We start from the raw sequence: 15,268 nt of genomic DNA, 5'->3' as shown, positions 1-15,268 counted from the left end.
ATGTCCCATCGACTGGAGCCTGCATGTGGAGCAACTTCAGATCTGGGACTTGTGCTGGTACACTGACCTCACAGCAACCTCTCCCTCCCCTGCCAAAGCACTCACATGCTTCCAGGGAATTCCCTCTCGCTGGTACTCCTCCTGCTCCTGCTTTAGAACCAGCTGAATGAAGAGCTGCTGGAGCTTTTCATTGCAGTAATTAATGCAGAATTGTTCAAAACTGCAAAAACATGAGAAGAAAAGGTGATGAGTGTTCTGGGACAGGCAAGGGCACAACACCGGGCTTTAGAAGGTGGCTGACCTGTTATTGTCAAATATCTCGAAGCCATAGATATCCAGGACCCCAATGACTGTGTTCTTGCCATGCACTGTGGTGTCGTAGTTCTTCACCTCGATGACATCGTTGATGTGTGTCACAATCCAGCAGAAGAGACGCTCGTAAATGGCCTGCAGGAAACACAGACTGAGGGCTCCTGCCTGCACCTGCCTCAGCTCTTCCCAGGAAATTCAACACAGCTCATTCCAGGCCTCCAGCAAAGCTGCAGGTAATGTTCTGTTGAAAGTGAGCAGCTACTGACTGGAGAAAATATTCTATGGAAGTATTTCTTTTCTTTCTTCCAAAACTCATTTATAACAAGTTGAAATCCCAGTGAGGTCACTGGGTGCAGCAGTTCCCTAATTTGCTTCCAGTCAGCTTTTCAGCTGCCTAATAAGTACCATTCCTGAGAATTATTTAACAATAGTGAAGAGCAAGGGAGAGGTCAGTCACAGAAACCCAAAAACTGAACGATGACAGGAAAATAATCCCGTTCACCTTTCACAAAGAAAATGTTCTGGAGGCAGAGGTGTCTTCAAAGTCCTCATGTTCAAAATGTGCTGTGAAGCTGGGTAAATACATTATCTCAGGAAAAGAAGTCAAGTTAATAATCAAGGACATTCATAACTTGATCTGTTCCTCCCTTATAATTTGATTTCTTAGCAGAGGAGGAACAATTGTCACTCCTGCCATCGGTACCCACTTTTCTTGTGGAAGATGTCCCTGCCCATGGCAGGGGGTTGGAGTGTGAGGGTCCTTCAAGGTCCCTTCAACCCAAACCATTCTACAATTCTTTAAAAAATTAAAAAAACCCAACACTTTGTGTTTCCAACCTGAATTCTAGGTATTCCAGTTCCACTCTCTACTCTTTGACTTTAACTGCAAAATGAAGTTGAGGATCCCATTTCACAGAAAATTCCTCCCTCTATGACATATTTGCAGATGCCAGCCTGGCCTGCAGCCTGTCCCCTCCTCGGTGTGCCCCTCCTGGCACTGCTGGCTGTGGGAGCTGGACCCTGCTGGAAGGGCAGGGATGGGGAGGTGCCACAAACCCCTACAGAACTCAGGAACACGTAGGTTCAGAGAGAAATCTGCAGGATGTACAGCAAGCGCTGCTGATGGACCCAGCAGGAATCCTGCTGGCACTGAGCACGGTGCAGTTCTGACAGCAAAGCCTTCCTTGGGCACCGAGAGCAGCTCAGCCCACGGGCAAAGGCAGCAGGAACGTGTCTGGGTGAGTGTCCCACACCTGTGCAGAGGAAGGGGACTGGAACTCACCTTTGCAAAGGCGTCTCTGCCGTAGGTGGCCTCCTGCTCCGTGTGCTGCTTGTCGATGACGTCCCTGCCCGTGGCCACTGTCCGGAACAGCAGCGCCTTCTCCACCAGCTCGGCCTTGGTGGACAGGAGGTCGGCGATGACCGACACCGCCTTGCTGTTCTCGATGATGGGAGTGTCTCCATCCACGGAGAACTTCAGGTTCCCCTGCAATCAGCAGCATTTCTCTATCTGCCTTTTACTAACAGGAATCACCACCCCCCAGGTCCATCCATTTTCCACCTGTTATTCCCAGCAGGAAATATCCTGCCACACTGGAAGGTGGGTCTTCCATATCCACACCCTCAAAGCTCCAAGGTCAGTGGGAGCAGCAAAGGCTTTCTCAAAGCAAAGCATTCCTGCTCAGTGTTCAGCTCAGCTTTTGGGACAAATGACATCAAACACTTCCTGAGATTTAATCAAACACCATGCCAAGATTCAGATTCCAGGGATAGGGAATTGCACCATGTATACAAATGCTGGATGTAGCATTTGTCTTCACTGGCTGCAGTTCTCCTGGCAGTGCTCCTTCCACAAAGGGAATGGGAATGGTGTGGGGAAGCTGGGAGGTCAGTGCCAGTGGGACTGGACTGGCAGCACCCCACCACCACAGCTCTGCTCCTGGGTACCTTCTGTGCCAGGATTAAGCAGTGACACCCTCTGGTGATCCACAGCAGAGGGTGCTCTCCCAGCCTGCCTGCATGGCCCCACTCTGCTCTGCCTCCCTTCCTTCCCAGCACTGCTACCCCAAGGAGGAGAAGGAACTGCAACAAAGCTGTTCTTTGCCACCCTCCTCCTGCCCACTTCTTTCCTCAGGGACACACAAGAGATGAGATACAGGGACACTGTCCAGGGAAGGAGGCTCTGTGGCTCCCAGGAGGCTCCAGGAGAAGGAAGATTTCCTCAACCTCAGAACACAAAGAATTAAGAGGTCTCCTGTGTTTCCTGCGCTCAACCTTCACCATGAAGTGAAGCAGAACCACTGTGGTGAAGGTGAGTGTGAGGGCAAAAAGGGACAGAAGCTCCCTATGCCCTCACTGCCAAACCCCAACAGTTCCTTTTTCAGAACATTTAACAGGTCCCAGTACTTAGTGGGATGTCTGGTTTGGGATCTGGAACATGCAGAATACATGTGATCATTACTGCAGTGCCCTGTTCCAGCAAGGACTTTCTCTCCCCACTGGAGCTGAGAACTGGACACACTTTCCCAGCCAACAGAGCTGCCAAGTGCTTCTGCAGCAGGAAAATCAGAGCTGCTGGCAGTACAAGCCCTCCTGAGGAACAGCCCAGGGATGGGTTCAGGGATGGATATCCATGGGCAGGGAGCTCACCAGGTGCAGAATGGCTGCCACGATTTTGTAGACAGTCTGAATCTCCTCCTGCTTGAAGCCAATCACCTTCATGGCATCAGCAACTGCCTTGAACTCAGCCCCGTCGTTGATGGAACACTGAGGGGAGAGAGAAGTTTGGGATGGGGGGGTTTAATGGAAGTCAGCTGTGAGGAAGCAAGGATTTCACAAGCCCATGGGAAATAAAGATGCACTTTGATGTTTCTCACATGCAAGCCACTGTCATGAGGTTTCCCAGCTTACTCCAATGCCATCTTGCATGCTTGGACACTGAACCCTGCACTGCACACACATATTCTGGCAGCAGGACACACAGAAATCCACCACAGCACAATAAATTTCCCAGTGGAATTTGCTGAGAAAGAGTTCATAAAAAATCCAAGAAGAACAGGGACAATTTGTGCAGTCACAGACCCTCTGAGCAGCGGCTGCAGAGCGCCAGCAGGAAATCTCTGTTCTCCACCTTTCTCAAGATGAGCCTCTCCCTCCCTCCCTGCAGCCTCCTGGGTTTGTTTTCAATGCACATTTTTAGAGAGAGTCATCTGGCATGTGAGGAGGTCTCTGGGTTTCTGTACCAAAGTGCATCTCACAAAAGCACCCAGGATATCAGGGAGCCTTGTGTCTGGACCTTGCTTCAAAGGGACAACATTAGGGACAACTCCAGATGTATCTGAAGTGTTCAGGATCTTGTTCTCCTAAAAACTTCATGGGTTTGTTCCCTTCTTTCTTGCTCAGAGTTCCCCCTTGAGGACAAGTCAGACATGAAGACTGAGTGCTTCAGTAACTCAAAGATCATGCTGCAAAAAAATGAGTCCTTATGGCTTTTTCGTGCAGAAGGCAGTTTAAGTTACCTATCGTGGGACATGGAATGTCTGCCACTGGTAATATGTCAAATATCTACACCTGCATTTATTAATAAAACATTTTATTGCTGTTTATAAGCAGACGCAGCATGAACAGGTATATTTGTATATTTTAAGCAGAATAGAGGGGTATTTTTTCTATGATTTAAGTAAACTCATGTTTTATCATGTAGTGCCAGAGACTTCATTACAAACAGCACACCAGTGTCACCTTTCTATATTCATCCCCACTGACCTCAACTTCTGCTAGCTCAGCAGTGCTTTGAGCATTTCCAGCAGCATTCCCAACGTTAAGCTGTCCCTGGGTCCCTCAGACCCCTCACCTTGAGCTGTGCCCCAGGGCAGATGTAGCTGTAGGCTGATGCATCCTTCTGGAGGTGCAGAGAACGCAGGAGCTGCTCAGATCCTCCCTGCAGGAGCTGCATGAAGAGTGTTTTAAGAAATGGTGAATGAAAAATACAAAATCCTTCTTTTTTCTGTCTCTTGACAAGCAAAATCATAAAAACATTAATTACTGCTACAATATGTGGAACACAATACGCAAGATGCGGAGTCTGCACTGGTGCAGGGCTCTGCCACCACAAATCACTGTCCTTTTAGAGTCACAACTGTATAAAAACCAGCCTGAACCCCCTCCAGACCTGTTCACACCTGGGCCATGCCACAGCTATGCCTTGGCAAGCACATTGCCCACACAGAGACTTTTCCTCCTGGAAATGACACATCCGTGAGGAAAGTGCTAACACGCCACCATGGAGTACTGAGAAATGGGAAAAAAACAAACAAACCTCCCCTTTCCTCACTGCAGAATCAAGGTTATACTAATAGGCTGACCATATCCCCCAAAGGACACACAGGGAACCACCACACAATGTGGAAGACATTAAAAAACATCCAAAAAACAAAAAAAGTCAACTTGGTGTAATAAAATTACTTCCATATGGACTAAAGGCCTCAAGAGAAAATAGAGGGATTAGACTTACTACAAATAAAACAGTGAGTCAAAGTCCAATGTCCTACCATATTTGTTTAGTCAGCCTCCTTTTAAGTTTATAAATGTGTTAATATGGGACTGGAGGATAGAAAACAATCCATCTTCCCAGGCTCCCTCCCAGCCCAGGCCCCCGCCGAGAACTGAAGAACCCAAGATCACCCAAGATGCTGCAAAAGGGAACCTTCTGCAAAATACATGAGAGGGTGAAAGCCCTGAGTGCTCTGCCCAAAGCGTCTGGGAAACTGGGGACAAGTCACTGCTCCAGCAAAGGAACACAAACCTGGTAGAAGGAGTGGAAGCTTCGTTCCCCTGGCTGCTGCACGATCACACGGGACTGGGGGAACAAAGCACAGCACTGGGTGTTAGCGGGACATCAGCACCTCCCCTCAGACACCCACATCACCAGGACACCCCAAATCCATCACATCTCACACTCAGGCTCCTGGGAACACCATCACACATGTGCGACCCTGGAGCTTGTGGTCTACAGTCAAAAGCACCAGCTTGTGTAAAAGCTGCAATGTCCTACTTCCACCAAGGAACCCCATGTGGGAACCACAGGGTGGCTTTCATGGAAGAGTGAAATAAAACTTCATTTTAGTTTTAGAATTATTTAATCACTGGAAATGAAAACCAGGACTCTGTGACTACAGACAAATGCTCAGGGCCTGGTGGTCACCACTCCTACACCCCCAGGACAGGCTGCCCACAGCTCCCAGCCACGGTACCAGGGAATGCTCTGCTCTGACACAAGGGCCTTGTTTCAGGGAGCCGTAGCTCCATTCCAGAACCCTCCCTCCAAATCAGTGTAAACAGCACAAAAAAGGGTTAAATGCAGCAGGCATTCAGTCACCAAGCAACGTGTCCTTATTTTATGCTGTAAGTTTGAACTACGGAGAGTGATGAGGAACAAAGCTGCTCTAGGGAGGTTTAGGTTGGATATCAGGGAAAGGCTCTTCCCCCAGAGGGTGGTGGGGCACTGCGCAGGCTCCCCAGGGAATGGGCACAGCTCTGAGGCTGCCAGAGTTCCAGGAGTGTTTGGACAGCACTGCCAGGGATGCCCAGGGTGGGATTGTTGGGGGGTCTGTGCAGGGCAGGAGTTGGACTGGATGATCCTTGTGGGTGCCTTCCAACCCAGGACATTCCATGATCCAGTGTGTTCCTGCTGCAAAGCCACTGTCTGTTATGGCTTGTGTTTGGGCCAGAGCCTCCACTGCTTTGAAATGGAAACAAATTTAACTTGGGAGAAGTCAAGAATATGAAATAAGCAATCAGGATAAATAAATCATCAGGATTTAAGTCACTGCAGCTGCAATCCCAGCCCTCTTTTCACATCAAAGTATCCAAAGTTAAATGTTTGGGTTTGTTGTTTTGTTTTTTAAAATAAAGTGTTTATTCTGAAAATAGACTTCAGGGAAATAAGAGGAGAAGTAAAAAAGAAACACAAACAAAAAAGGGTGTTGGCAGATGTGGTCAAACACATAATCAAAGCCAGACGTGTCTCACACAGCAAGAACTGTTAATGGCTCACGCCTGGTTTCTCCAGTCTTGCATATTCCAATGTTTTCAGACACCACTTAATGACATGAAGAAAATAATTATGCTCAGGATCACTTGGAACATATAAAAACAACACTACCAACAGCTCACCCAAGGCTGTGGCGTTATTCCAAAAGAACACTGCTCAAGCAGACTTGCTCCCTATAGCCCTGGAGATCTCCTCCTCCAGGAACAGCTCAGGGCAGGAATTACAAAGGAGCTGTGCAGAGGGTAAATTGTATCCAAAATAAAAACTGACATTAAACTTCAACCTCTCCCCTTCCCCCCCAAAATCCTTTGGGTAACACAGCCCTGCTCCTGCTGAGCCCTGGAAGTCCTGGTGCTCCAGGAACAGGGTGCTGCCAGCACTGCAGTGGCTCTCCTGACTCCTGAGGAAAAATTAAATGCCGGATTTATTTCCATGCCCTCATATCTCACCTGCTGTGCACGTTTGAACGGAAAACTTTCTACTGGCAAAGCACAGATTGCAAAAGTAACTCCAGCAAAGGCTGTAACTCTGGAAGGGAGGGTGCCTCACCTTTTCTAGCAGGTAATTATTGATGTGCCCACCTATGGGGTCTCCCTTGAAGTCGAAGTTGATGTCCATGTACTTTCCAAACCGGCTGGAATTGTCGTTGCGGTTTGTTTTGGCATTGCCAAAGGCCTCCAACACACAGTTGGACTTCAGCAGGATGTTCTTCACTCTGCAGCAGGGAAGGATGGATGGAAAAGGGAACAGGGTAAGACTTCAACACTCACACCATGGGATTTTTTTTCCCAGCCATTTCTCCAGAAGAATTCAATGACAGCAGTGATGCTCTTTGATGGCAGATTTGGGCAGATGTGGATGACATCAGCAATCCCATGGGAAATCAGCTGGGAGCTGTCAGCAATGCTCCTCAGAGCAAGCAAATGCTCTTTGGTTCAAAGACCAGACCCCCACCCTGAAAGCAGCACCAGAAATTCAGTTTCTATACACATTTGAATTCTGAAACCAATTTTCTGAACTCTTTTTCAAGTCATTTTCAAAAGTTCGTTCCGGGTAGGTTTAAGTCTGTTTCTGCAGAAAGCCACATTCTTTGCTCCAAAACTTTTACTCCAGGACAGAGAGGGACATTTTGCAATTCAGAATCACGTGAGCCTGGAAGGTCACGGAATACACTCCTTGCACTCCACATGGTGTTCTAGCCCACCCAAATTTCAGGCAGTTTGCCCCAGGAAAAGTGATTTAGAATCATTTAGGTTGGAAAAGACGTCTAAGATCATTGAGTCCTGCCATTAGATGGTTGATATTGGCTGGATGGTATTTCTAGATGCTGTTTTGATTTTGAAAGTTTGAACTTTCAAAATAAACTTTTCACTGTGATTTCAGCAATTAATACTGCAAAATTCCCAGAGTAAAAGCAGAAGTTAAGTATAAATCAGCATGTACAAGAGACTGTCTGATAATGTGGTGCTGCAGAGCTCACAGAAAGAGATCCACAAGCAGGAGAATTTCCCTTCTTTTCCATCCCAGGCCTTACCTCTCCACCTCAGCCCTCTGCCCGGGGTTGGTGATGGCTGCTATGTACTGCATTATGTATTTACTGGCCTCAGTTTTCCCAGCCCCGCTTTCACCTGGGGGCAGAAACACCACGGTGACCAAACAGATGAAAAAAGCAAAACAAATCACTGGACAGAAGACCTCAATTGTACCCCAACAGTGCCTGGAGGGTTTGAGTTTTTAAAGCAATCTTTGTGTGCACTTGGGACGTTTACTAAACACAGCCATAACCCTGCCTGGTTGCTGCTGGGCTGACTTTGAGCAATTGTGCTGTGAGATTTCACAGGTCGGGAAAAGGGCTGGAACACAGAGGATCAAAGGAATATTGTTAGAGGAGAAAGCCTGGCCTGCAGCAGCACAAGGGGCCACTGTTCAGCACCCCAGCCCGGGGCTCTCTCCTTTCAGAGCCGCTCGAGCACGGGGACATTAAGGAAGCAAGTGCCAGGATCCAGCCAGGGATCACTCTGGTACCAGCCCTGCTCCCACTGATGGAGCCACTGCCTTTCCAATGGAGCAGGGAACAAACAGTGGCCAGTCAGGGCAGCGACAAAAATCAGCAGCTTCTGAGGGGAGACAAGCCCAGTTCTACTGCTCCCAGCTCACTCCTGATCCCAGCTCTCCTGACTCCAGGTCACACCTGATCTCAGGTCACTCCTGATCCCAGGTCACTTCCCAGAGCAGACACAGGGCTCTTGCTCACATTATCCCTCTGCAGGCACAGATCCAGCTCCTGACTGGCACCAGCTCTCGAATGAGATAAGAAATAATTGTGCCGGTCTCCACACACGGATTCAAATGCAAATGAGCAGCTTTAAGATTAATGAAGTTTCTCTTATAAAACGCTGTCATTAGCCAAACAATTATTCTCCTTCCGCCTGGAATTTCACACAGATCAAGTGCTCATCACCATGCAGAGCCCTCCCAGCCTACCTGAGATGACAATGCAGGTGTCTTTGGATCGTCTCTTCATGGCTTTGTAAGCAGCATCAGCGATGGCAAAGAGGTGGGGAGGCCTCTCGTAGAGCTCCCTGCCCCTGTACTGCTCGATCGTGTCCCGCCCGTAGATGTTCAGGTTCTTGTAAGGATTCATGGAAACAACCACCTCCCCGATAAAGGTGTAAATCCGGCCTTTCTCGAACCTGCCCAGCAGGAGACAAAAGGCACAAATCAGACAAGTGCAGAGGTTCAGGACAGGCAGCTGCCCGGGCCATCGGGTGAACTCTTCCATCCATCACCCTATGGAAACACCACAGCAAAACCCTGGCTCTGGACATGCCCCGAGCAGGGATGGCACAGCAGCAGATACAGAGACCCGAGGGTACAAGGACAACAGCCCAGGGCTGACTTGGAGTTCCACCACCTACAAAGGACATTTCTACCTCTGTTTCACTTCTAGACAGGTGATATGGAATTTACAGTTTCTACAACGGACAGTAAGTGAACATGAGTGTGAGGAGCAAATCTAATCCGCTTCATAAAGGGGATTTACAGGCAAATTCTTTTTTCACGTTCTGTAGTTGTCCATCACCCCTCAGGCCAGAGGAGCAGAAGTTCTGAAGCCCTCACTGAGAGGTCTAATCACACTTGAAAGTAAACAAAGACAGAAGCCCAGGAGGGAATTGCAGCCTCCCAGCTCTAGCATTGAGTCCTTTTTGCTGGAAGGCACTTCAGTATCACCACTGCTGCTAAACCAGAGGGGAAATATTTCTAAGAATGTGTGCAAACAACCCTAAACTACACCGTTCCTATCCCTACCTGGCCCTTTGACTCTTTCTGCAAACAAGAAAGAAAATAACTTGATGTTAGTTTAAAAAAAGTGTTTAAGTTAGAAGACGTTTCCAAACAAATTCCTATTTTATTGAAAGTTACCTATGAGGAGAGCTCAGAATAATTCCAGATTACCAGCTGAGGAATTCACACAGCATTTGTTTCTCAGGAGGAGAAAGGACAGCAGCAGGTTTAGGGATCAACATACAAACCCTGGATTTCCAGCGCCAATCCCTGTCTGCAGCTGCACTTAGACCTCGGGACATTAGATGGCACCAGAACTCCTCCACACAGCCCGGGAGCCTCGAATCCGGATGGACTCCAGCACAAATTCCAGCATTACTTTATTGAATTTATTACCACCCCCATGTGGTGACAGCCCTGACATTTTCTATTGTTCATTTGAGAATCTTCTGCAGCATCTTGGCAGCTTCAGTTTTTAGCAGGTGTAATAAAACTCAAGAAATATCATCCAGCAACCAGCATTCCACTTTCTAGGAGTGTTTGTGCCTCCAACTCGAGCTTCCACCTGGAATACTGCACTGGGAAGACACGAAAATTGCAAAACTTCCTCTTCTTCCTACATCACTTTTAACTGAAGGTGTCCTGATACGCATTTCCCAAAACAATAATGAGCTTAAAATGCTAAGTTATTTTACATTTTTGAGATACATGCTGTTTGAAAGGTACCAGTAATGTACCTTTCAAAAATAGATAATAGAAAAGATTAGGTCAACATAATTAGCAATACCAATACCCCTAATTTTAATTTCTTGGAAGATGCCAAACAGGTAGAAGTGCAAAGGGATGGGATACCAGGCTGGGAGTCCATGGGGGACTCTGCATACACAGAGGAGAGCTTGAAAAATCAAACCCACACAACGCTGTTGGTATTAAGGTGATCAAGTCACACTGGGATATCAATATGTAATGGAAACCACAAGGACATCACAATGAGCAGAATCGTTCCCACCTTTTGGAGATGGACACCCGAAAAAGGTGAGTTACCCAATGGAGAACTCTGAGGCTGCTCTCCCAAGTCCCTGCCCAGCAGCACAGAACTGCTGCTCAAGGCACTACTGATGCTGAAAATAAAGATCCAGCAGATTATGGATGAGGTTTTAAACTCCATGAGCAGCTGGAGGGTTCATGGCCACAGGGAAGGTGAGGGGGTTGGTTTACCTGAGGAGAAATAAGGAAATAAAGGCCATTCCTGCTGCAGTGTTGTGTCAAGCCACCATCACAGCACCCAATACTCTGACCTCTTCCTTAAGTAATGAATTATGTAAACTTGCATTGCCAGACCTAGTTTAAGTTTCCTCCCGCGACAGTTCAGTGTCCCTGAGTGAATCATAGAATCACAGAATCTCCTGAGTGGGAAGGGACCCACAGGGATCATCGAGTCCAACTCCTGGCCCTGCCCAGACACCCCAACAACCCCACCCTGGGCATCCAGGGCTGTCCCAGCGCTCCTGGAGCTCCGGCAGCCTCGGGGCTGGGACCATTCCCAGGGGAGCCTGGGGAGTGCCCAGCACCCTCTGCCTCTAAGCAGAACCCCCAGATCTGGCCCTGCCAGCCTGTCCCTGCAGAGCCCCTGCTCCAGAGGGGTTCCAGCTGGGATGCTAGCACAGGCAGCAGGCTCACATCCTGCCTGTCACTTCCCCACAGCTCAGCTCAGACGACAGATCCCACATTGGGCCTCCAAGCCAAGTTCTAAAAGGTTTTACCAGGCTCTGATGAGTTGTGTCTTCAGCTCTGTGGGAAAAGGCAGATGGAGATGAGGGGGAAGAAGGATCCATCTCCAGGCTTGACAAACAGGCACCTCTCCAGCCTGGCTTTGGGGATACAGAGTTTATGAACAAGTGACACTCTCATTTACCTCTCAGTTCATTTCTCTTTATTTCCTCGCACCAGAGTTAGAATTCCAGAGCTGTGCTCAGATGTTCCCACCAGGAGCTCCGGCTCCTCAGCCCTCGTTGCTGATAAAGCCTCTTTTCATCCCTGAGCGTGGCTCAGCACAGCAGCAAGCCAAGAACAGCAGGGCCTGTTTTCCTGGCTGCAGGGCTCCGGTGGGAGAGCCGGCTTTGCCTTGCCCATGGAGAACTCAGGAAAGCTTAAGAAAACAACCCACGAGGGCAGTGCAAATGGGGAGCTTTGAGCGGTGTTAAATCCGTGATTCCTCTGCAGGGCGAGGTCACAAAACAAGACCATGAATCCATTTGGTGCTTTTCACAGCCAGCACAGTCATTTTAGCGCTGAGGTGTAACACACGGAACTGGGGTTTCGTTATTCAAAGCAACAACAGTGCAGTTCCTTGATCAAAAAAAGCTCCTTGATAAAAGGAACCCCAGTGTCCACTCCTGGGGCGACAGCCCCAGGGTCAAACCTTGGTTTGTATCTCATGGAAATCACATCAGCTTGTGCTACAACAAAACATTTCCCTGGAATAATTCCATTAGAATAATTTCTGTATCAATGTCAGAGAATCATGGAATATTCAGAGTGGGAAGGGACCCACAGGGATCATCCAGTCCCACCCTGGCCCTGCACAGACACCCCAACAACCCCACCCTGGGCATCCCTGGCAGCGCTGTCCCAGCGCTCCTGCAGCTCTGGCAGCCTCAGGGCCGGGACCATTCCCTGGGGAGCCTGGGCAGTGCCCAGCACCCCTGATCTCCATCCCAAATCCCCCTGACACAGCTCCAGCTGTTCCCTGAGGTCCTGTCCCTGCTCACAGGGAGCAGAGATCGGAGCGGCCCCTGGGGAGGAGCTGCAGCCTCAGTGAGTCTCCCCTCAGTCCCCTCTCTCCAGCAGCTCAGCAGCCAAAAAGCAATTCACAGTATTTAATTCTTGTGGGTTATTTTGAGGAGGAACATCAGCTCTTTCATGAGAAGTTTTTATACCAGTTTTTATTACCTCATTAAAACATCAATTGATAATGAGAAAATAAAAACCAGTGAGTCACAGAATATAAATCATTTTAAGGGAGAGAAATTCTTCTCTAGAAAAGAAGTCCACTAAGGCAAGAAAAAGGCTTTTACTTTGTTTTGTAGTTTTTATTTTTAGGGAAAGGAGTTAAAAAAAAAAAACAACAATCTTTAACTCCAGGCAGGGTATATTCACTGCAGTTGCTCCTGGAAAATACACTGCAGAAATGGGAACACTGAAGCAGAAATCTCCACCACCAGAGAGCACTCACATTTAGGATTTCCCCCACCTGACAAACACTCCAGTCAAAAACAAAACTCTTCTCACCGAGGAAATGATGCAACTTCAAATGCACTCAGCACAAATAAAGAAAAGTTAGTTGGCAAGACTTGGAACCCACACTCCCAAACAACATCTGCAGGATGGGACCGTTACACAAAGACACCCCACCAGGCCACCCTGCTCCGAGCACTCACATCAGGCAGGGGATTCCTAATTAATCATTACATGCAACTCCTCTGCTCCAGAAGCCAAAGAGCCCTTGGGGGAGCACTGCCAGCCCTGAGCACCAGGCAAATGGCTCCTCACCAATCCACTGTGCCAGTCCGTGCCCATCTGTCCAACATCCAAAGGACAGAGCATCTGTTGGAGAATCATGGCAGGTCACCAGTCTGCTGCTCCTTTAGGAGAGTTGAAGTGTAGGTGTTGGTATTCTGGATCATTTTCTACTGGAAAAAGCCCTTCTCTGGTCCTGACCTGCTCCTTTCTCAGCACTGCTCACAGACTGGCAGCACATTCTGCTTTACACACACACCAAAGCTCTCCCCGTTAGCAGGTGCTCCTTGGAGCTCCTTGGTCTCAGCCCTTCCTGATGCTCCACAGGTCCCCCAGGACAGAAGCTGCTCAGTCAGTCACAGCACAGACACCCACTGAGATGGGCTTTCAGTCTGGCTGTGCAGCAGGGGCTTAAAGGAAAGGAAATGTTAAGGAAAAGCAAATAATTCAGGACAGAATCAGGAGTGCTACAGCTGCCTTAGCTGTGCTGGTCAGCAGCTAACCCAGCCCCACTGAAGGTTAAGAGAATCAAAACTGATGGGTTCAAACTATTCTCTATTTCCAGCTTATTTGTGAACTCCAGAGCACAAACTGAAATACTGAGTATGAGCACACAGCTTTTTCTTCCTCCTCTGTGCACGGGAAGAATGACCCAGAAGCTGCACACCTCCAATATGTGGAGCAGGGACAATTTCTTTTCCTGTTGTAAACACCCCATGCAGTTTGGGTTACTCTCCCAAATAGGGTAACAAGCCTTAGTTATTTTTTTCCATGGAATATATACATTGAAAATCCATGACTGCAGGCTTTGAGTCCATTCTCTTTGCAAACCTATGTGGAGACATTTAATTAAAATTTGCGTTCACGAAGAGATGTTCATGGACAGCCAAGGCTGGGCCTTTAGGATGTGTTCACTAAGGAAGGGAATTTAGGCAGACTTCTGGCATTGAAACCATATTTACCTGGTTTTGAAGTGCAAGAAAGAGCAGCCTGCACTCACCCAAGGGAACAACCCCATTCTCCTCAAGCTTTGGGAAGTGAGTGACTTTCCTAAAGCAAACTTCACTCTGTGCCTCAGGTACTTGTGCCTTTCCTATGTGATACTGGGTCTCCCTGCTGAGAGTTCAGTGGTGCTCAAAGACTTTATTTTAGGTAAATCTCAAAATAAACTCAGCTGTCAAGCAGGACTTCAAGTCCTTCAGTAAATTGCTCATAAACTGTCTCACAGCCAATCAGCCTCTCACAAGAGCACTCAGATAAACAGGATTTGCGTTGGCAGAACTATGGCTAAAATATTCCTGCTGCTCTTGGAAAAACAGACCAAAAAACTGTCCAGTCAGTATAACCTCCCTGCACCAGGAAAATGATCCAAGTCTGTCCTGATCATGAATATGCATGCCTACAATATTCAAACTATGCATGTCTACAAGGTTCTGATCCACCCTGAGGGCCAGAAAAACTGCAATTAAATTCATTTCGGGTGCAGGTGAGATTTTTGCAGTTGGCCTGCATGGACTCGGTGCTCAGATGCTGCCAGTTGAACAAAATAGGAAATGCCATTTGGAGCATGTTCTGCACCACTCCTTTCCTGTATGGAGGGAGCAGACAGGGCAGGGTGAGGAATACTCCATTCATCTGCAGCCTCCAGCCAGCTTTGAAATTAGGTTAAAAGAGTTCTTTGTAATGATGTCATTTTTTTCTAAATAAAATTAGCAAACTATGAGTGACCACTGCCACATCTTCCTCAACAAACCAAGGTTTAAGCAAATTGACTGTAATTTGATGTGGCTGATTCCGCTCCAACCCAGCTGACCCTTGAGTCATCCACCAGCTCTGCAAACCCACTGGGTAAGGTCAGGGGAAGGAAAATGGGAGATGGATGCTAACCAGCTCTAATGAATGCTGAATAAAGTCTAAAACTGGGAGATGTAGGAACAGAATGATATTAAAATCCCTCTCCTTAAATATAAAGCACTAACCTTGCACTGAAAAAAATGCCAAACCACTAAACACAGGAGTCAATGAACTTTCATTTCTATTTGCGTCAGACCAGCCGAGCTCTCTCTGCAGCAGGGAGCACTGCACACTCCTTTTCCAGCT

General features: G+C 47.9%; 1 protein-coding gene across 1 annotated transcript in view; it reads right to left on the bottom strand.

The window, feature by feature from the left end:
* The window catches only part of MYO1D (myosin ID), a 155,589-nt gene that overhangs the window by 110,483 nt on the left and 29,838 nt on the right, over positions 1 to 15,268 (bottom strand). Inside the window, exons 2-10 of the mRNA XM_032134297.1 lie at positions 8,849 to 9,057; positions 7,899 to 7,992; positions 6,914 to 7,079; positions 5,117 to 5,170; positions 4,166 to 4,261; positions 2,962 to 3,078; positions 1,595 to 1,798; positions 302 to 447; positions 106 to 220 (exon numbers count right to left, since the gene is read on the bottom strand). Of these exons, the coding sequence (XP_031990188.1) occupies positions 106 to 220; positions 302 to 447; positions 1,595 to 1,798; positions 2,962 to 3,078; positions 4,166 to 4,261; positions 5,117 to 5,170; positions 6,914 to 7,079; positions 7,899 to 7,992; positions 8,849 to 9,057 (1,201 nt within the window). The remainder of the gene's footprint in view (positions 1 to 105; positions 221 to 301; positions 448 to 1,594; positions 1,799 to 2,961; positions 3,079 to 4,165; positions 4,262 to 5,116; positions 5,171 to 6,913; positions 7,080 to 7,898; positions 7,993 to 8,848; positions 9,058 to 15,268) is intronic.

Source organism: Corvus moneduloides, chromosome 26 (genome assembly GCF_009650955.1).
Source record: "Corvus moneduloides isolate bCorMon1 chromosome 26, bCorMon1.pri, whole genome shotgun sequence".
NCBI classification, from domain to species: domain Eukaryota; kingdom Metazoa; phylum Chordata; class Aves; order Passeriformes; family Corvidae; genus Corvus; species Corvus moneduloides.
The sequence above is the reverse complement of the archived record's forward strand: the minus strand, read 5'-3'. Positions and strand labels throughout refer to the sequence as shown.